The following is a 21,969-nucleotide window of genomic DNA, read 5'->3' as shown; positions in this document are numbered from 1 at the left end:
TAAATGCTTTGGTGGCCTTAAAAGTACCATGGAATTACCTTTCTTCCTCCCACTTCAAAGAGCTTTTTAAATTTTTTTTCATTAAAGTTCAAATCTGTTTCTTCCTTGGCTCATCTGTAAACCTAAACTTTATCACTTCTCTGGAGTTGCTTGTTTTCATAAGGATGTATCTCAACTTTCTCACCTGTAAGTGCAAATGGTATGTGGGGAGGATGCACATAACCAAATGCAGGTTGCAATAGCAGTCTTCGGCTCCTTATTAAAATGGGATGCAACTGGGGGATTCCCAAAAAACTCAGAAAACTTGGCATTGGAGGGTAGCATTAGACAGGTCTCTAGGGCAACACTGGCGTTTTCAGCCCATACCAGTAAGAGCAGCCCAGTGTAATTACAACAAATAACCGAACATGGTGGGCCTAACATAGGGGGAAACAGGCTTTCTGCAGCACAACGCTGAAAGGGAAACGCAGAGCTGTAGGGCAGGAAGTCTTTGTGCAGCTGCCCCATACTCCTGCAGGTGGCTGCTGCACACTACCAGACCAGGCATCCATGGGCCGCCACCCCTAGCATTGCCCAGGCCAAGAACATGGGTACAGGGCTCTGGAGAGCCTGGGTGCCCAAACACCAAAAAACACTCATGGGGACGAGGCGAGCTTGCACATGGTGCTTCACTGCCAGTCTTGTCTATTCACTTAAGGAGGGAGGAGGGGCTGGGCTCGGCAAGCTCCCCACCCTCACCCATGTCTCTCCTCTCTGCTCCAACTGGGGACTTCCAGGCCACTTCTCCGTGTCCCCAGCACTCTGAGAAAGTGAAAGCAGCCAAGTGGGGCACTGTTTGGTAGACCGTAACTTCAGCAGCTGCCCCAAAGTTCGAAAACCATTCAACCCTAAGAGCCACAAAGGCCACAATTTGTCCACTCCAGTGAGTGGCTTAGCTGGAGAGTGGGGAGGAGAGGAGGTAAAGTTCTGGCCTCCAATGTTTAAGCTTCAGCTGCAAAGAAGCCTTTCTTACCAGCTGGAAATCTCTACACCACCCCCCAAGCCATTTTTTTTAAAACGACAGATTTATTGAGCTATAATTCACATATCACAAAATTTACTTTAAATGTACAATTGAGACGTTTCTAGCATATGCTGAGCTGTACAATTATCACCACTAAGTCTAGAACATTTTCATACACCCAAAAGATACCCAAATCCATTAGCAGTCACTTTTCATTTCTCCCTCCTCCTGGAAACAAACTTACTCTCTACTTCTATGACTTTGCCTATACTGGACATTTCATAAAAGCAGGATCATGCAATATATGTTCTTTGGGGACTGGCTTTTTTCACATAGCATAATGTTTCAAGGATCATCTATGTTGTAACATGTATCATTACTTCCCTCATTTGTATTGATGAATAATACTCTATTTTGTGAATAGACACTCTGTTTACCCATTCATCAGTTGATGAACATTTAGGATATTTCCACTTTTTGGCTTTGTGAATAATGCTAAGAACCTTCAAGTGCAAGTTTCTGTGTGAATATATGCTTTCAATTCTCATGCATAAAAACCTAGGAGTGGAATTGCTGGGTCACGCAAAAACTCTGTTTAACATTATAAAAACTGCCAAACTGTTTTTTCAGTTTTCAAAATTTTAGAACCCCACCAGCAATGTATGAGGGCTCTAGTTTCTCCACATCCTTAACTGTTGTCAAGGTCTGCTTTTTATTTTAGCTGTCCCAATGAATGTGAAGTAGGATCTTGGTGTGGTTTTATGTTTCCCGAATGGCTAATGACATTGTGCATCTTTGCATGCACTTACTCGCCATTTGTAGATCTTTGCAGAAATGACTATTCAAATCCTTTGCCCATTTTCTTAATAGGTTATTTGTCTTTTTGTTGTTGTTGAGTTGTAATAGTTCCTTCTATGTTCTAGATATGAATGCCTTATCAGAAACATAACTTGCAAATATTTTCTCCTAGTCCTTGAGTTGTCTTTTCACTTTCTTGATGGATACCTTCAAGTGTAAAAGTTTTGAATTAAAGTCCAATTTATTTTTTTGTCACTTGAGGTTTTGGTATCATATCTAAGAAACAACTATCTAATCCAAAAGTCATAAAGATTCACAGCTACAGTTTCTTCTGAGAGTTTTATACTTTAAGATCTTACATTTAAGTCTGTGATCCATTTTGACTTAATTATTGTATACCATCTAAAGTAGGAATCAAAATTCATTCTTTAGTATGTGCTATCTAGTTGTGCCAGCACCATTTGGTGAAAAGACTTCTTTCCCTGTTGAATTATTTTGGTACCCTTGTCAAAAATCAATTTAAGCCTGGTAAGTGTAAGATTTTATTTCTGGACTCTCCATTCTATTCCATTAATGTATATGTCTAGACTTACACCAGTAAACTTACTGCCTTGATTATTGCAGCTTTACAGTAAACATCAAAAAAAAAAAAAAAAAGTGCAAGTCCTCCAATGTTATGGACTGAATTGCATTCTCCTAAATTTTATATGTGAAGCCCTAACCCCCCAATGTGACTATATTTGAAAACAGGGACTTTAAGGAGAAAATTAATGAAGTTGCTATGGTTTGAATTGTGTCCTCCCCCCTGAAATTCATATGTTGAAGTGCTAACTCCCCATGTGATATTATTTGCAGGTGAGGCCTTTGGGAGATAATTAGGTTTAGATGAGGTAAATGAGGGCGGGACTCTGATGATAAGATTAGTGCCTTTATAAGAAAAGACACCAGAAAGTTTGCTCACTCTGGCTCTGGCTCTCTCTCTCCTTCCCTGCTATGTCAGGACACAATGAGAAAGCAAGAAGTATTCTCACCAGAACCCAACCAAAGCTGGCATCCTGATTTCAGACTTCCAGCCCCCAGAACTATGAGGAAATAAATTTCTGTACCTTTAGCCACCCAGTCTACAGCATGTTGTTATAGCAGCTTGAGCTAAGACAGAAGTCATGAGGGTGGGGCCCTAACCTAATAGGACTGGTATTTATATAAGAGGAAGAGATACCTTGGGGTGCCTGGGTGGTTCAGTCAGTTAAGCATCCAACTCTTGATTTTGGTTCAGGTCATGATCTCACTGTCCTAAGTTCAAGGCCCACGTTGAGCTCCATGCCCAGCATGGAGCCTCCTTAAGAGTCTCTCTCTCTCCCTCCCTCTGCCCCTCTCCTGCTTTCATGCTCTCTCTCTCTCAAAAAAACAAACAAACAAAAAACCCACATAAAAATAATGAAAAAAAAAAAAGGGAAGAGATACCAGGAATGTGCATGAACAGAGGGAAAACCAGTGAGAAGGCTGCAAGCCAATGAGAGGGGTCTCACCAGAAATTCACCCAGCCCATTCCACGATCTTAGACTTTCAGCTTCTGGAAGGGTGAGAAAATACATTTATGCTGTTTAAGCCACCCAGTCTGTAGTATTTTGTAATGGCAGCCCTAACAGACTAATTCATCTAATTTTATTCTCCTTCTTCAAGATTGTTTTGACTATTCTGGGTACCTTGCATTTCCATATGAGTTTTAGGATCTGCTTGTCAATTTCTTTAAAAAAAAAAAGCCAGTTGGGATTTTGATAGGGATTGCACTGAATCTGCATATCAATTTGGGGAGTATTGCCAACTTAACAATATCAAGTCTTCTGATCCATGAGCATGAGACTCTTTTCACTTGTATTGTTTAATTTCTTCTCACAATATTTAGTAGCTTTCAGTGTTCATCTTAAAGTTCTTTTGTTAAATTTGTTCCCAAGTATTTTATTCTTTTTGATAGTATTATAAATGAACTATTTTTGGGGTGCCTGGGTGGCTCAGTCAGTTAAGCATCCAACTTCGGTTCAAGTCATGATCTCACAGTTCACGGGTTTGAGCCCCGTGTCGGGCTCTGTGCTGACAGCTCAAAGCCTGGAGCCTGCTTCGGATTCTATATCTCCCTCTCTCTCTGCCCCTCCCTCATTCATGCTCTCTCTCTGTCTCTCAAAAATAAATAAAAGTTAAAAAAAAAATGTATAAATGAACTATTTTTTTTTAATTTTGGATTGTTCATTTTGAGTGTATAGAAATATATAATTGATTTTTGTATTTTGATCATATGTTCTGCAACTTGCTGAACTTATTAGTTCTAATGGGTTTTTATGGATTTCCTTAGAATTTTACATATACAAAAACATACTATCTACCAGTGGAGATAGTTTTATTTCTTCATTTTTAATTGGATGTCTTTTCCTTCTTTTTTTTTTTTTTTTTTTGCCTAATTTCCCGGGCTAGAGCCTTCAATACAATGTTGAATAGCAATGAAAAGAAAGATTGTAATTTGGCCCAGGTCATGATATCAAAGTTCATGGGTTCAAGCCCTGCCTAGGGCTCTCTGCTGTCAGTGCTGAGCAGGCTTTGGATCCTGTTTCCCTCTCTCTGCCCCTCCCCAGCTCTCACGTGTGTGCACACACACACTCTCACTCTCTTTCTCAAAAATAAACATTAAAAAAAAAGAAAGGAAGAAAGAAATGGTAAGAAACTACATCCTTGTCTTGTTCTTGACCTGAGGTGGGAAGCATTGATCTCTTACCATTAAGTATGTTAGTTTTATTAGATCAAAGAAATTCCCTGCTAGTCCCACTTAATTTTTTTTTTTTATCATGAAAAGATGTTGGCTCTTGTCACATTTTTTCTGTATTGATTGAGATGATCATGTCGTTTTTGTCCTTTATTCTACTAATATAGTGTATTACACTGACTGAAATTCATAGGTTGAATCACCTGTATAAATTCTACCTAGTCACAGCATATAATCATTTTTATATGTGGCTGGATTTGTTTTGCTAAATTGGCTTGGATTTTGGTTTGGTTTTGTTGAGCATTTTTATGTCTATAATCATAGACAAAATGAACAGAGACACAATGAACATAAAAATTGTCCTGTAGGTTTCTTGTGATGTTCTTTGTCTGGTTTTGGTTATCAAAGGAACAGTGGCCTCAATGACTGAGTTGGGAAGTATTCTCTCCTCTTCTATTTTTTGAAATACATTGTGAAGGATTGATGTTAATTCTACTGTAAACATTTGGCACAATTCACCAAAGAAGCCATCTGGACCTGAGATTTCCTTTGTAGGTAGACTTTTTTTTTATTGCTAATTCAATCTCTTTTGTTGTTATAGGTCTATTCAGATTTTTCATTTCTACTTGAGTCAGTTGCAGTGTTTTATGACTTTCTAGTCACAAGTGTGTCCATTTCATTTAGACTAATTTGTTGGCATACAATGTTCATGGTAAGAATCCTCTTCATTTTGTTTTTTTTTTTTAAATATGAAATTTATTGTCAAATTGGTTTCCATACAACACCCAGTGCTCATCCCAAAAGGTGCCCTCCTCAATACCCATCACCTACCCACCCCTCCCTCCCACCCCCCATCAACCCTCAGTTTGCTCTCAGTTTTTAAGAGTCTCTTGTGTTTTGGCTCCCTCCCTCTCTAACCTTTTTTTTTTTTCTTCCCCTCCCCCATGGGTTCCTGTTAAGTTTCTCAGGATCCACATAAGAGTGAAAATATATGGCATCTGTCTTTCTCTGTATGACTTATTTCACTTAGCATAACACTCTCCAGTTCCATCCACGTTGCTACAAAAGGCCATATTTCATTCTTTCTCATTGCCACGTAGTATTCCATTGTGCATATAAACCACAATTTCTTTATCCATTCATCAGTTGATGGGCATTTAGGTTCTTTCCATAATTCGGCTATTGTTGAGAGTGCTGCTATAAACACATAGGGGTACAAGTGCCCCTATGCATCAGCACTCCCGTATCCCTTGGGTAAATTCCTAGCAGTACTATTGCTGGGTCATAGGGTAGATCTATTTTTAATTTTTTGAGGAACCTCCACACTGTTCTCCAGAGTGGCTGCACCAGTTTGCATTCCCACCAACAATGCAAGAGGGTTCCCGTTTCTCCACATCCTCACCAGCATCTATAGTCTCCTGATTTGTTCATTTTAGCCACTCTGACTGGGGTGAGGTCATATCTGAGTGTGGATTTGATTTGTATTTCTCTGATTAGGAGTGAGGTTGAGCATCTTTTCATGTGCCTGTTGGCATCTGGGTGTCTTCTTTAGAGAAGTGTCTATTCAGGTATTCTACCCATTTCTTCACTGGATTATTTGTTTTTCAGGTGTGGAGTTTGGTAAGCTCTTTATAGATTTTGGATACTAGCCCTTTGTCTGATATGTCATTTGCAAATATCTTTTCCCATTCGGTTGGTTGCCTTTTAGTTTTGTTGGTTGTTTCCTTTGCAGTGCAGAAGCATTTTATCTTCATGAGGTCCCAATAGTTCATTTTTGCTTTTAATTCCCTTGTCTTTGGGGATGTGTCAAGTAAGAAATTGCTGCGGCTGAGGTCAGAGAGGTTTTCTCCTGCTTTCTCTTCTAGAGTTTTGATGGTTTCTTATCTCACATTCAGGTCCTTTACACATTTTGAGTTTATTTTTGTGAATGGTGTATGAAAGTGGTCTAGTTTCAATCTTCTGCATGTTGCTGTCCAGTTCTCCCAGCACCATTTGTTAAATAGTCTGTCTTTTTTCCATTGGATATTCTTTCCTGCTTTGTCAAAGATGAGTTGGCCATACGTGTGTGGGTCTAGTTCTGGGGTTTCTATTCCATTCCATTGGTCTATGTGTCTGTTTTTGTGCCAATACCATGCTGTCTTGATGATTATAGCTTTGTAGTAGAGGCTTAAGTCTGGGATTGTGATGCCTCCTGCTTTGGTCTTCTTCTTCAAAATTACTTTGGCTATTCAGGATCTTTTGTGGTTCCACACAAATTTTAGGATTGCTTGTTCTAGCTTCAAGAAGAATGCTGGTGCAATTTTGATTAGGATTGCATTGAATGTGTAGATTGCTTTGGGTAGTATTGACATTTTGACAATATTTATTCTTCCAATCCATGAGCACAGAATCTTTTTCCATTTCTTTATGTCTTCTTCAATTTCTTCATAAGCTTTCTATAGTTTTCAGCATACAGATCTTTTACATCTTTTGTTAGGTTTATTCCTAGATATTTTATGCTTCTTCGTGCAATTGTGAATGGGATCAGTTTCTTTATTTGTCTTTCTGCTGCTTCATTGTTAGTGTATAAGAATGCAACTGATTTCTGTACATTGATTTTGTATCCTGCGACTTTGCTGAATTCATGTATCAGTTCTAGCAGACTTTGGTGGAGTCTATCGGGTTTTCCATGTATAATATCATGTCATCTGCAAAAAGTGAAAGCTTGACTTCATCTTTGCCAATTTTGATGCCTGTGATTTCCTTTTGTTGTCTGATTGCTGATGATAGCACTTCCAACACTATGTTAAACAACAGCGGTGAGAGAGGACATCCCTGTCGTGTTCCTGATCTCAGAGGGAAAACTCTCAGTTTTTCCCCATTGAGGATGATATTAGCTGTGGGCTTTTCATAAATGGCTTTTATGATGTTTAAGTATGTTCCTTCTATCCCGACTTTCTCAAGGGTTTTTATTAAGAAATGATGCTGAATTTTGTCAAATGTTTTTTCTGCATTGATTGACAGGATCATATGGTTCTTATCTTTTCTTTTATTAATGTGATGTATCATATTGATTGATTTGCGAATGTTGAACCAGCCCTGCATCCCAGGAATGAATACCACTTGATCATGGTGAATAATTCTTTTTATATGCTATTGAATTCGATTTGCTAGTATCTTATTGAGAATTTATGCATCCATATTCATCAGGGATATTGGCCTGTAGTTCTCTTTTTTTGCTGGGTCTCTGTCTGGTTTGGAAATCAAAGTAATGCTGGCTTCATAGAATGAGTCTGAAAGTTTTCCTTCCCTTTCTGTTTTTTTGGAACAGCTTGAGAAGGATAGGTATTATCTCTGCTTTAAATGTCTGGTAGAATTCCCCAGGGAAGCCATCTGGTCCTGGACTCTTATTTGTTGGGAGATTTTTGATAAATGATTCAATTTCTTCGCTGGTTATGGGTCTGTTCAAGTTTTCTATTTCTTTCTGTTTGAGTTTTGGAAGTGTGTGGGTGCTTAGGAATTTGTCCATTTCTTCCCGGGTGTCCAGTTTGTTGGCATATAATTTTTCATAGTATTCCCTGATAATTGCTTGTATTTCTGAGGGATTGGTTGTAATAATTCTATTTTCATTCATGATTTTATCTATTTGGGTCATCTCCCTTTTCTTTTTGAGAAGCCTGGCTAGAGGTTTATCAATTTTGTTTATTTTTTCAAAAAAACAACTCTTGGTTTCGTTGATCTGCTCTACAGTTTTTTTAGATTCTATATTGTTTATTTCTGCTCTGATCTTTATTATTTCCCTTCTTCTTCTGGGTTTGGAGTGTCTTTGCTGTTCTGCTTCTATTTCCTTTAGGTGTGCTGTTAGATTTTGTATTTGGGATTTCTTGTTTCTTGACATAGGCCTGGATCGCAATGTATTTTCCTCTCAGGACTGCCTTCGCTGCATCCCAAAGTGTTTGGATTGTTTTATTTTCATTTTCGTTTGTTTCCATATATTTTTTAATTTCTTCTCTAATTGCCTGGTTGACCCACTCATTCTTTAGTAGTTGTTTAACCTCCATGCTTTTGGAGGTTTTCCAGACTTTTTCCTGTGGTTGATTTCAAGCTTCATAGCATTGTGGTCTGAAAGTATGCATGGTATGATCTCAATTCTTGTATACTTATGAAGGGCTGTTTTGTGACCCAGTATGTGATCTATCTTGGAGAATGTTCCATGTGCACTCGAGAAGAAAATATACTCTGTTGCTTTGGGATTCAGAGTTCTAAATATATCTGTCAAGCCATCTGATCCAATGTATCATTCAGGGCCCTTGTTTCTTTATTGATCCTGTGTCTAGATGATCTATCCATTATTGTAAGTGGAGTATTAAAGTCCCCTGCAATTACCACATTCTTATCAATAAGGTTGCTTATGTTTGTGATTAATTCTTTTATATATTTGGGGCTCCCGTATTCGGTGCATAGACATTTATAATTGTTAGCTCTTCCTGATGGATAGACCCTGTAATGGTTATATAATGCCCTTCTTCATCTCTTGTTACAGCCTTTAAAGTCTAGTTTGTCTGATACAAGTATGGCTACTCCAGCTTTCTTTTGACTTCCAGTAGCATGATAGATAGTTCTCCATTCCCTCACTTTCAATCTGAAGGTGTCCTCAGGTCTAAAATGAGTCTCTTGTAGACAGCAAATAGATGGGTCTTGGTTTTTTATACATTCTGATACCCTATGTCTTTTGGTTGGAGCATTTAGTCCATTTACATTCAGTGTTATTATAGAAAGATATGGGTTTAGAGTCATTGTGATGTCTGTAGGTTTCATGCTTGTAGTGAAGTCTCTGGTACTTTGTGGTCCTTGCAACAGTTCACTCACAGAATCCCCCTTAGGATCTCTTTGTAGGGCTGGTTTAGTGGTGATGAATTCCTTCAGTTTTTGCCCTTTATCTCTCCTTCTATTCTGAATGACAGACTTGCTGGATAAAGGATTCTCAGCTGCATATTTTTTCTGTTCATCACATTGAAGATTTCCTGCCATTCCTTTCTGGCCTGCCAAGTTTCAGTAGATAGGTCTGTCACTAGTCTTATCGGTCTCCCTTTATATGTTAGAGCATGTTTATCCCTAGCTGCTTTCAGAATTTTCTCTTTATCCTTGTATTTTGCCAGTTTCACTATGATATGTCATGCAGAAGATCGATTCAAGTTACGTCTAAGGGAGTTCTCTGTGCCTCTGGATTTCAATGCCTTTTTCCTTCCCCAGATCAGGGAAGTTCTCAGCTATGATTTGTTCAAGTACACCTTCAGCCCCTTTCTCTCTCTCTTCCTCTTCTGGAATTCCTATTATATGGATATTGTTATGTTTGATTGCATCACTTAATTCTCTAATTCTCCCCTCATACTCCTGGATTTTTTTATCTTGTTTTCTCAGCTTCCTCTTTTTCCATAATTTTATCTTCTAATTCACCTATTCTCTCCTCTGCCCCTTCAATCCGAGCTGTGGTCACCTCCATTTTATTATGAACCTCATTTATAGCATTTTTTAGCTCCTCCTATTTCTTAGTCCCTTGATCTCTGTAGCAATAGATTCTCTGCTGTTATCTATAATTTTTTCAAGCCCAGCGATTAATTTTATGACTATTATTATAATTCTTGTTCCGTTATATTGCTTAAATCGTTTCTGATCAATTCGATAGCTGTCGCTACTTCCTGGAGTTTCTTTTGAGGAGAATTCTTTCGTTTTGTCATTTTGGATAGTCCCTGGGGTGGCGTGGAACTGCAGGGCACTTCCCCTGTGCTGTATGGAGTAACTTGTGTTGGTGGACGGGGCCACAGTCAGACCCGATGTCTGTCCCCAGCCCACCACTGGGGCTACAGTCAGACTGGTGTGTACCTTATCTTCCTCTCTCCCAGGGGCAGGACTCACTGTGGAGTGGTGTGGCCCCTGTCTGGGCTACTTACACACTGCCAGCCTTGTGGTGCTGCTTTGATGGGATCTGGCGTATTAACCGGGGTGGATCCACAAGGTGCACAGGAGTGGGAGGGGCAGGCTCAGCTAGCTTTGCTGTGGGTGGTCCCCTGTAGCACCGGCCCTGCAGCACCGGGAGGGAGGCCAACCTGTCAGAGTTATGAATCCACAGAAGCACAGCGTTGGGTGTTTGCGCAGTGCACAAGCAAGTTTGGTGAACTGGTTCCCTTTGGGGTTTCGGCTGGGGGATGGGAGAGGGAGATGGCGCTGGCCAGCGCCTTTGTTCCTGGTCAGCAGAGCTCTGTCTTCCAGGGCTCTACACCTCTCCCTCCTGTTGTCCTCTCACCCTCCCACCCCCTGAGCAGAGCTGTTGACTTATAACATTCCAGATGTTAAGTCCCGCTGGCCATCAGAACTCATGCAGTCCGCCCCCTCCACTTTTGCAAGCCAGACTCTGCCTTGCCAGGCGGGCTGCCCCTCCACTGCGCTGGCTCCCTCCCGCCAGTCCGTGTAGCGCGCACCGCCTCTCCGCCCTTCCTACCCTCTTCCGTGGGCCTCTTGTCTATGCTTGGCTCCAGAGAGTCCATTCTGCTAGTCTTCTGGTGGTTTTCTGGGTTATTTAGGCAGGTATGGATGGAATCTAAGTGATCAGCAGGACGAGGTGAGCCCAGCGTCCTCCTACGCCGCCATCTTCCTGAATCCTCTTCATTTTGTAGGGTCAGTAGTAATGTTTCCAGTTTCACTTCTGAATTTAATAATTTTAATACTTTTTTCTTGTTCAGTCTAGCTAAAAATTGTCCACTTTATTGATCTTTTCAAAGAAAAATCTTTTGGTTCTGTTGATCATCTTTTTGAAATCTCTTTTTCATTCACTTCTGTTCTAATGTTTAGTACTTCCTTGCTTCTATTTCCTTTAAGTTTAGTGTGTTTTCTTTACTCTAATTTCTTAAGGTGAAAAGTTAGGTTATTCATTTGAAATCATTCTTCTTTTATAATATAGATATTTATAGTTATAATATCCCCCTTTTAGAACTGCTTTAACTGTACCTCATGAGTTCTAGTATGTTGTCTTTTTGTTTTCATTTAACTCAAACTATGTTCTAATTTATCTTGTGAATTCTTCTTGGACTCTGGTTATTTAGGAATGTTCTATTTAATACCCACTTTTTATGAATTTCCCAAACATCTGTTATTGAGTTCTAATTTCATTCCATTGTGGTCCACTGTATTATTTCAATACTCTTGAATTACTAAGGTTTCTTTTATGGTCTAGCATATTGTCTGTCCTGGTGAATGTTCCATGTATACTTGAGAAGGATGTGTATTCTGTTTTGAGTGGACTGTCCCTTAGATGTCTTTTAGTTCTAGTTAGTTTATAGTTTTGTTCAAGTCTTCTGTTTCCTTGTTGATCTCCTTGGTTGTTCTACATATAATTGAAAGTGGGGTGTTGAAATCTCCAACTATTATTGTTGAATTGTCTGTTTCCCCCTTCAATTCTGCCAGGTTTGTTTCATGTATTTTAGGGCTCTGTTATTAGGTGTATATAAGTTTATAAATTGTTATGGATTGACTCTTTTAGTATTATAAAATATTATTCCTTGTCTCTATTAATTTTTGTTTTACAGTCTATTTTGTTTGATACTACCGCAGTCACTTCAACTTTCTTTTGGTTACTATTTGTATGGTATATTTTGTTTTCATCCTTTTATTGTCCATCTGTTTGTATCTTTAAATCTAACATATTTCATATAGACAGCATATAGTTGGATCAAGTTTTTTTTTTCATTCTTTCTGCCTACCTCTGCCTTCTGATTAAAGTGCTTAATCTTTTATGTTTAATGATTTAATGGCTATGTTTAATAGCCATTTTGCTATTTTTTTCTATGTGTCTTATATCTTGTTAGTCCCTCTATTCTTCCATTACTGCCTTCTTATGTGTGAAATAGATCTAGTGTACCATTTTAATTCCCTTCATATTTCTTTTACTATATTTTTAAAGCTATTTTCTTGGTTGTTACCCTGAGGATTTGCAGTAGTCCCTCCCCCCTTATCTACAAGTTCAGTTTCCCCAGTTTTAGTTACCCGAAGTCAATCACAGGAAGTAGACTGTCCTCCTTCTGACATACCATCAGAATAAGTAGCACAACAATACATCACAATGCTATGTCATTTGCCTCACTTCATTTCATCATGCAGTCATTTGATAATCTCATATCATCAAGAAGAAAGATGAGTATAGCATAATAAGGTATTTTAAGAGAAAGATACCACATTCACATAACTTCTATTATAGTATATTGTTACAATTATTCTATGTAGCTATTTTTATTAATCTCTTACCATGCCTAATTTACAAATTAAATTTTATCATAGGTATGCACATATAGGAAAAAACATAACATATATATTAGTTTCAGTACTGTCTGCAGTTTCAGGCATCCACTGTGGGTCTTGGACCATATCCCCTATAGATAAAGGGGAGACTACTATACAATCAACATCTTAACATAACTATGGATTCTATTTTGCTTCGAGTTTCTTCTTGGAATTTCAATAGTCTAGTCAAAATTAACTCCAAAAACATAAAAAGGAACTTTCAACTCACAAACACTGTTGAGGTACACATTGGGATGTTGCCATTATAATAAGTACCTGCCTCTGGTATGAACACTTACCTTGTCTAATAGTACATTCTGCCACAACCTAAAGATACTGAGGTAACTTCTGTCTCTGGCACCAAAAGATGTAAAGAAAAACTGCAAAGAAAAACAGAACAATGATTTTAGTGTCATTAAAAAAAAGTGGGAAGGAGTGTCATGAGGATCTGTTGGCACTTGCTATGGTGAAAGCAAACTAATATGACACCATTACCTACTTTATATTTTAAAAAAAAATTTTAATGATTATTTTTGAGAGAGAGAGAGAGAGAGTGTGTGGGAGCGGGGAAGGGACAGAGAGAGGGGGAGACACAGAATTCAAAGCAGGCTCCAGGCTCTGAGCTGTCAGCACAGAGCCCAATGTAGGGCTTGAATGCATGATCCATGAGATAATGACCTGAGCCGAGTTGGATGCTTAATCGACTGAGCCACCCACGTGCCCCTATATATTACTTTTGTTTCACTCTTTGCTAAAAGAGAAGAAAAACAGGTAACTGGTACATGAACGAGGTATCTTTAAAAATTGTATCTTACAGGAAGTACAATTTTATCAATATTTACTCAGGAAAGGAGCTTGAAATAGGTAGATATTGATGTACATGTAATTTAACTATTAAAATAATCTTAAAAATTTTTTTTACATTTATTTATTTATTTTGAGAGAGACGACACATCGTGCAAGCAGGGGAGGGACGGGGCGGGGGGGGGGGAGAGAGAGAGAGAGAGAGAGAGAGAGAGAGAGAGAGAGAGAGAATCCCAAGCAGGCTCCACACCACCACCATGGAGGCTGATGTGGGGCTCAAACCCACAACCAGTGAGATCATGACCAGAGCTGAGATCAAGAGGCAGATACCTAATCAACTGAGCCACCCAGGTGCCCTATTTTAAAGATCTTAATTTCAAATAATATCATCTTTCATAGTCTTCTGAAAAATCCAGAAATAGTTAACTTCTACTAATTATATATATATAACACTCCCATGTTAAAACTTAACTTTGGTTTGGATGCTATAGAAAAAAATAGCATGTTTCAATCTATAATTCTATGTTTGGTTTTAGCTCTATCTCTTCCTCTGCATTTAATTGATTTTGCAAAGTCATGCTTTGAAATAGGCTTTTATGAGAAAATCTGACAAGTGACAGCACTAACGACAGTCTCTCAGTGTATCATCTCTTCCGACCCCATAGTTAGTTACTTTTTATGACTGAGTGGTTATTTTTAGGGATGAGAAAGCTCAGTTGTTGTTTGATTTGTTAAATAACATGTCAAACAAATAATGTTTTGGGTGTTTATACTTTTCATAGAAAGATTTTAAAGTGCTATTTTCTAGTTAGTAAATTGAAATGTTGCTATATATATATACTCCATAAAGGAAAATTTTTCATAACAAGCATATATCTAGATTTTCCAAATACAATTACATACATAATATGTAACTTAACGATGACTACTTACTATCCTCTATCTCATTTTCTTAGACCCAAATCATTTTTTTTTTTGTATTTTTTGTATTGTAATAATCTTGCAACCTTTTTGTTCAGGTATATAGATAAGAAAAACCTCCTCATCTCTCTTTCACCACTGTCTTATGCTTACTAATTCCCACGTCTTAAACTAAATAACTTATAATCTACTTTATCCACTCATGCATACAATCTACCACTTAGTTCTACAGGTCTTAGTTCCTTGGGTCACTTTTCTTTTCCTTAGTTTCCTCATCTGCAAAATGGGAATAACTATAGTAGCAAACTTTTGTAAAAATTAAATGAGAAAATATATGTAAAGAACTTAACACAGTGTCTTAGAACAAATATATTCAGCAAATGCCAGTTGCTATTAAAATTAAAATGCTTGACCCTGAAATTTCACCAAATATGTGAGGAAAAGTCATACATGAGCTCTAGAAGGCATGGTCAGGCTGTTCACTGCAGCACTGGTGGGTAATAACAAAATATTGGAAATGAACTAACATTAGAACAAGGAAACCATGGTAAATTCATTCTATGAAATACTACACAGCACATGTATAAACAGAAATAGCTCTATCTGTATGTGCTAACCTGTAACTCCAAAAACTGTTAAGCTCTTTTTAAGAAAGGAAAACTGAAAAACAACACGTATAAGATAGAATTTGCTTTTATTTTATTTTTTTTTTAATTTTTTTTTTTTAACGTTTATTTATTTTTGAGACAGAGAGAGACAGAGCATGAACAGGGGAGGAGCACAGAGAGAGGGAGACACAGAATCTGAAACAGGCTATAGGCTCTGAGCTGTCAGCACAGAGCCTGATGCGGGGCTCGAACTCACAGAGCGTGAGATCATGACCTGAGCTGAAGTCGGACGCTTAACCGACGAGCCACCCAGGCGCCCCTAGAATTTGCTTTTAAAAACAAAGCAGGGGAGGAGCCAAGATGGCAGAACAGCATGGAAATTTTTTCTGCATCTCACTTCCATGATATACAGCAAGATCAACACTAAACTATCCTGCAAACCTAGAAAACTGATATGAGGATTAACACAACAATCTGCACAACCTGAACCACAGAACTCAGCAGGTACACAGCATGGAGAGGTAAACTGGGGAAGAGAGAAGCTGCGGAGGTCAGGGATCTGTTTTTGCTTGCAGAGAGAGGACAGAGATGGGAGGAGAGTATGGGAAAAGCACCCCCGCCAAAAGCAGCTGGAAAGAAAGTGGAAACGTGGAAACAGCCTCAGGGATTGAACTATAAAGGGCGAAAGAGGAGGGTTTAAATTGCATTAAGACTCTACAAACAGGGGGAGCACAGAGTCTGAAACTCCACAGCTCAATACCTGGTGGTGCTCTGGTGGGAAAGGCGAATCCCCAGGAGCAGAGTGGACTGCAGGAGATCCTCAGGTCACACAGGGAGAAGTGGTCCCACTACTCGAAGGACATTTGGTAGAGGCTGTGCGACCACCCAGTCCCAGCAGACCCCAGGGAACGACCACATTCACTGGTGCCAGAACAAGGTCGTTAAGGGTGAAGCCTGGTGCCAGACATGTGTTGTGATTTTCCACAATCCCTAGAATGCTGCTGCTACACGATTGCGTGAACTTTTTCTGGGGCAGATTGGCACCCAGCAGCAGTCGATGGGCATCAGCAGCAGCATGGACCTGAGAACATTTCTGGATGTGGATGACATCTGGCCATTGCTCGGTGAGACCCTCTCCCAGAGGATCTGAGAGGGTTAAAGCTGCAGTCCCTCAGAAGTGAGGGGTCGGGGAACAGAGCCACATCTGAGATAAAACTCAGGAGGGAGGTGCCTCCTGGCAACCTGATGGCTTGGACACAGACAGTGTAAAAGCAGGAAGTGGACAGAAGCCGGGGACAAAAGACAGGTGCACAATTACTGGTCGGGGAGAGCACATAGTTCCGATACTAGAGACTGGTAGCTGGGTGACACCATTTTCACCCCTCTTGCGCATGCGCATACACACCTACAAGCGCCACAACAATCCACCCCCAGTAAGCTAAGTGGTGCCATCTAGTGGAGAATGGAGCCATTACACTAAGCCCAGACCAACTGGGCCAACCTCGCTCTTTAGGATCACCACAAATCTCTCCGCCTGCTTAGTTTATGGACTATAAAGTACTTCATACTTTGACTTCTAGGAGAAAACATGTAATTTCAATTGTATTTCAGTCTGCTGCTCCATCTATTCAATTGTCTTTTTTTTCTTTCTTTTTCAATTCTTTTCTTTTTCTTGAATACAGAAAGAGAAAAAATTTTTATTTTCAATTTTTATTAAAATATTATTTTTATACTATATTTTTTACTTTTTTGTAAATTTTTCAAATTCTATTTTACTTCCATCATTTCACTTTATTCTATTTCACTGTATTCATTTTCTCAAATTTTCAAAAGTTTTGCTTTTTTTTGTTTTTCTTTTTTTATTTTCTTTACTTTTTATCTTTTTTCCCCTTTTTCTCTAATCTATCAAGCTCCTTTCAATTACCAGACAAAACATACCAGTATCTAGCATCATTTATTTGATTTGTGTGTTTATGTTGCTTTTAATGTTTCCATTTTATTTTTTTTCACCTTATTAATTCATTTTCTTCCTTCACAATGACGAAACAAAGGCATTTGCCCCAAAAGAGCAGGAAGAAACAACAGCCAAGGACTTAATCAACAGAGATACAAGCAAGATGTCTGAAGCAGAATTCAGAATCACGATACTAAGAATACTAGCTGGGGTCGAAAATAGATTATAATCCCTTTCTGTGGAGATAAGAGAAGTAAAAGCTAGTCAGAATAAAATAAAAATGTTATAATTGAGCTGCAATCTCAAGTGGATGCCATGGCAGCAATGATGGATGAGGCAGACCAGTGAATCAGCGATATAGAGGACAAATGTATGGAGAATAATGAAGCAGAAAAAAAGAGGGAGACTAAGGTAAAAGAGCACAATTTAAGAATTAGATAAATCAGTGACTCACTAAAAAGGAACAACATCAGAATCACAGGGGGTCCCAGAAGATGAAGAGAGAGAAAAAGGAGTAGAGGGTTAGGTGAGCAAATCATAGCAGAAAACTTTTCTAACCTGGGGAAAGACACAGACATCAAAATCCAGGAAGCACAGAGGACTCCCGTAAAATTCAACAAAACCAACCATCAACAAGGCATATCATAGTCAAATTCACAAAATACTCAGGCGAGGAAAGAATCATGAGAGCAGCAAGGGAAAAAAAGTCCTTAATCTACAAGGGAAGACAGATCAGGTCTGCAGCAGACCTATCCACAGAAACTTGGCAGGCCAGAAAGGAGTGGCAGGATATCTTCAATGTGCTGAATTGGAAAAATATGCAGTCAAGAATTCTTTATCCAGCAAGGTTGTCATTCAAAATAGAAGGAGAGATTAAAAGTTTCCCAGACAAACAAAAATTAAAGGAGTTCATGACCACTAAACCAGCCCTGCAAGAAGTTTTAAGGGGGACTCTCTGAGGAGAGAAAAGACAGAAAAAAAAATACCAAAAGCAACGAAGACTAGAAAGGACCAGAGAACACCGCCAGAAACTCCCAACTCTACAAGAAACATAATGGCAATACATTCATATTTTTCAATACTCACTCTAAACATCAATGGACTAAATGCTCCAATCAAAAGACATAGGGTAATGGAATGGATAAGAAAACAAGATCTATCTATGTGCTGTTTACAAGAGACCCACTTTAGACCTAAAGACACCTTCAGATTGAAAGTAAGCCAGAGTAGCCATACTTATATCAGACAATCTACACTTTAAAATAAAGACTGTAACATGAGATGAAGAAGGGCATTATATCATAATTAAGGGGTCTATCCACCAAGAAGTCTTAACAATTGTAAACATTTATGCTCCAAATGTTAAGCACCCAAATATATACGTCAATTAATCACAAACATAAAGAAACTCACTGATAATAATACCATAATAGTAGGGGACTTCAACACCCCACTTACAACAATGGACAGATCATCTAAACAGAAAATCAACAAGGAAACAATGGCTTTGAATGACACACTGGACCAGATGGACTTAACAGATATATTCAGAAAATTTCATCTAAAGCAGCAGAATACACATCCTTCTCCAGTCCACATGGAACATTCTCCAGAATAGATCACACACTGGGACACAAATCAGCCCTCAACAAATACAAAAAGATCGAGATCATACCATGCATATTTTCAGACCACAATGCTATGAAATTTGAAATAAACCACAAGAAAAAATGTGGAAAGATAAGAAATACTTGGAGACTACAGAACATCCTACTAAAGAATGAAAGGGCTAGCCAAGAAGTTAAAGACGAAATTAAAAAGTACATGGAAGCCGATGAAAATGATAACACCACGGCCCAAAACCAAAGGTGATCATAAGAGGGAAGTATACAGCAATTCAGGCCTTCCTAAAGAAGGAAGATAGGTCTCAGATACACAATCTAACCTTACACCTTAAAGAGCTAGAAAAAGAACAGCAAATAAAACCCAAAACCAGCAGAAGACAGAAAATAATAAAGATTAGAGCAGAAATCAATGCTATTAAAACCAAAACAAGCAGACAAACGAAAAAACAAACAAAACAAAACAGTAGAACAGATCAATGAAACCAAAAGCTGGTTCTTTGAAAGAGTTAACAAACTTGATAAACCCCCAGCCAGTTTGATCAAACAGAAAATGGAAAGGACCCAAATAAATAAAATCAAGAATGAAAGAGTAGAGATCACAACCAACACAGCAGAAATAAAACAAGAGAATATTATGAGCAATTACATGCCAATAAAATGGGCAATCTGGAAGAAATGGACAAATTCCTAGAAACATATAAACTACCAAAACTGAAACAGGAAGAAATAGAAAATTTGAACAGACCCATAACCAGTAAAGAAATCGAATTAGTAATCAAACTCTGCCAAAAAACAAGAGTCCAGAGCCAGATGGCTTTCCAGGGGAATTCTACCAACCATTTAAGGAAGAGTTAATGCCTATTCTCTTGAAGCTGTTCAAAAAAATAGAAATGGAAGGAAAACCTCCAAACTCTTTCTATGAAGCCAGAATTACCTTGATTCCAAAACCAGACAGAGCCCCACTAAAAAGAACTACAGACCGATTTCCCTGATGAACAGATGCAAAAATCCTCAACAAAATATTAGCCAACTGGATCCAACAATACATTAAGAAAATTATTCACCATGACCAAGTGGGATTTACATCTGGGATGCAGGGCTGGTTCAATATCCACAAAACAAACAATGTGATTCATCATATCAATAAAAGGAAGGACAAGAACCATATAATCCTCTCAATAGATGCAGAGAAAGCATTTGACAAAATACAACATCCTTTCTAAAAAAAACCCTTATGAAAGTAGGGATAGAGGATCATACCTTGAGATCATAAATGCCATATATGTAAGACCCAACACTAATATCATCCTCAATGGGGAAAAACTGAGAGCTTTCCCCCTAAGGTCAGGAATAAGACAGGGATGTCCACTCTCACCACTGTTATTCAACATAGTATTGGAAGTCTTAGCCTCAGCAATCAGACAACACAAAAAAATAAAAGGCATCCAAATCAGCCAAGAGGAGGTCAAACTTTCACTCTTCACAGATAACATGATACTCTATATGGAAAACCCTAAAGATTCCACCAAAAAACTGCTAGAACTGATCCATGAATTCAGCAAAGTTGCAGGATATAAAATCAATGCACAGAAAGTGGTTGCATTCTTATACACCAATAATGAAACAACAGAAAGAGAAATCAAGGAATCGATCCCATTTATAATTGCACCAAAAAACATAAAATACCTGGGAGTAAATCAAACCAAAGAGGTGAAAAATCGATACACTGAAAACTATAGAAAGCTTATGAAAGAAATTGAAGAAGACACAAAAAAAATGGAAAAACATTCCATGCTCCTGGATAGAAAAAACATTTATTGTTAAAATGTCAATACTATCCAAAGCAATCTATATTATCCAATGCAATCCCTATCAAAATTACACCAGCATTCTTCACAGAGCTAGAACAAACGATCCTAAAATTTATATGGAACCAGAAAAGACCCCGAATAGCCAAAGCAATCTTGAAAAAGAAAACCAAAGCAGGAAGCATCACAATCCCAAACTTCAAGCTGTATTACAAAGCTGTAATCATCAAGACAGTATGATTCTGGCACAAAAACAGACACTCAGATCAATGGAACAGAATAGAGAGAACCCAGAAATGGACCCACAAACATATGGCCAACTAATTTTTGACAAAGCAGGAAAGAATATCCAATGGAATAAGGACAGTCTCTTCAGCAAGCGGTGCTGGGAAAACTGGACAGTGACAGGCAGAAAAATGAACCTGGACCACTTTCTTACACCATACACAAAAATAAACTCAAAATGGATGAAAGACCTAAATGTAAGACAGGAATTCTTCAAAACTCTCCAGAAGAAAGCAGGCAAAAACCTCTTTGACCTTGGCCACAGCAACTTCTTACTCAACACGTCTCCAGAGGCAAGGGAAACAAAAGCAAAAATGAACTACTGGGACCTCATCAAAATAAAAAGTTTCTGCACAGCAAAGGAAACAATCAGCAAAACTAAAAGGCAACTGATGGAAAGGGAGAAGATATTTGCAAATGACCTATCAGATAAAGGGTTAGTATCCAAAATCTATAAAGAACTTATCAAACCCAACACCCAAAAAACAAATAATCTAGTGAAGAAATGGGCAAAAGAAATGAATACACACTTCTCCAAAGAAGACATCCAAATGGCCAACTGACACATGAAAAAATGCTTAACATCACTCATCATCAGGGAAATAAAAATCAAAACCACAAGTAGATACCACCTGACACCTGTCAGAATGGCTAACATTAACAACTCAGGCAACAACAGATGTTGGCAAGGATGCGGAGAAAGAGGATCTCTTTTGCACTGCTGGTGGGAATACAAACTGGTGCAGTCACTCTGGAAAACAGCATGGCGGTTCCTCAAAAAATTAAAAATAGAACTACCCTATGACCCAGCAATTGCACTACTAGGTATTTATCCAAGGGATACAGGTATGCTGTTTAGAAGGGGCACATGCACCCCAACGTTTATAGCAGCGCTATCGACAATAGCCAAAGTATGGAAAGAGCCCAAATGTCCATTGATGGATGAATGGATAAAGAAGATGTGGTATGTATATATACACATACATACACACACACACACACACACACACACACACACACACACACACACACAATGGAGTATTATTCGGCAATCAAAAATAATGAAATCTTGCCATTCACAACTACGTGGATGGA

At 38.5% G+C, this 21,969-nt stretch overlaps 1 protein-coding gene across 2 annotated transcripts in view; it reads right to left on the bottom strand.

Moving 5' to 3' along the window:
• The window catches only part of GRAMD1C (GRAM domain containing 1C), a 102,518-nt gene that overhangs the window by 46,829 nt on the left and 33,720 nt on the right, over window positions 1-21,969 (bottom strand). For both annotated transcript variants that reach the window (XM_078453015.2, XM_078453016.2), the window contains exon 6: window positions 13,169-13,249. In XM_078453015.2, the coding sequence (XP_078309141.2) occupies window positions 13,169-13,249 (81 nt within the window). The remainder of the gene's footprint in view (window positions 1-13,168; window positions 13,250-21,969) is intronic.

The sequence above is a fragment of the Panthera onca genome, chromosome C2 (genome assembly GCF_046562875.1).
Source record: "Panthera onca isolate mPanOnc1 chromosome C2, mPanOnc1 haplotype 2, whole genome shotgun sequence".
NCBI classification, from domain to species: domain Eukaryota; kingdom Metazoa; phylum Chordata; class Mammalia; order Carnivora; family Felidae; genus Panthera; species Panthera onca.
Note: the sequence above shows the minus strand (reverse complement) of the source record. Positions and strands in the feature narration are given on the sequence as shown.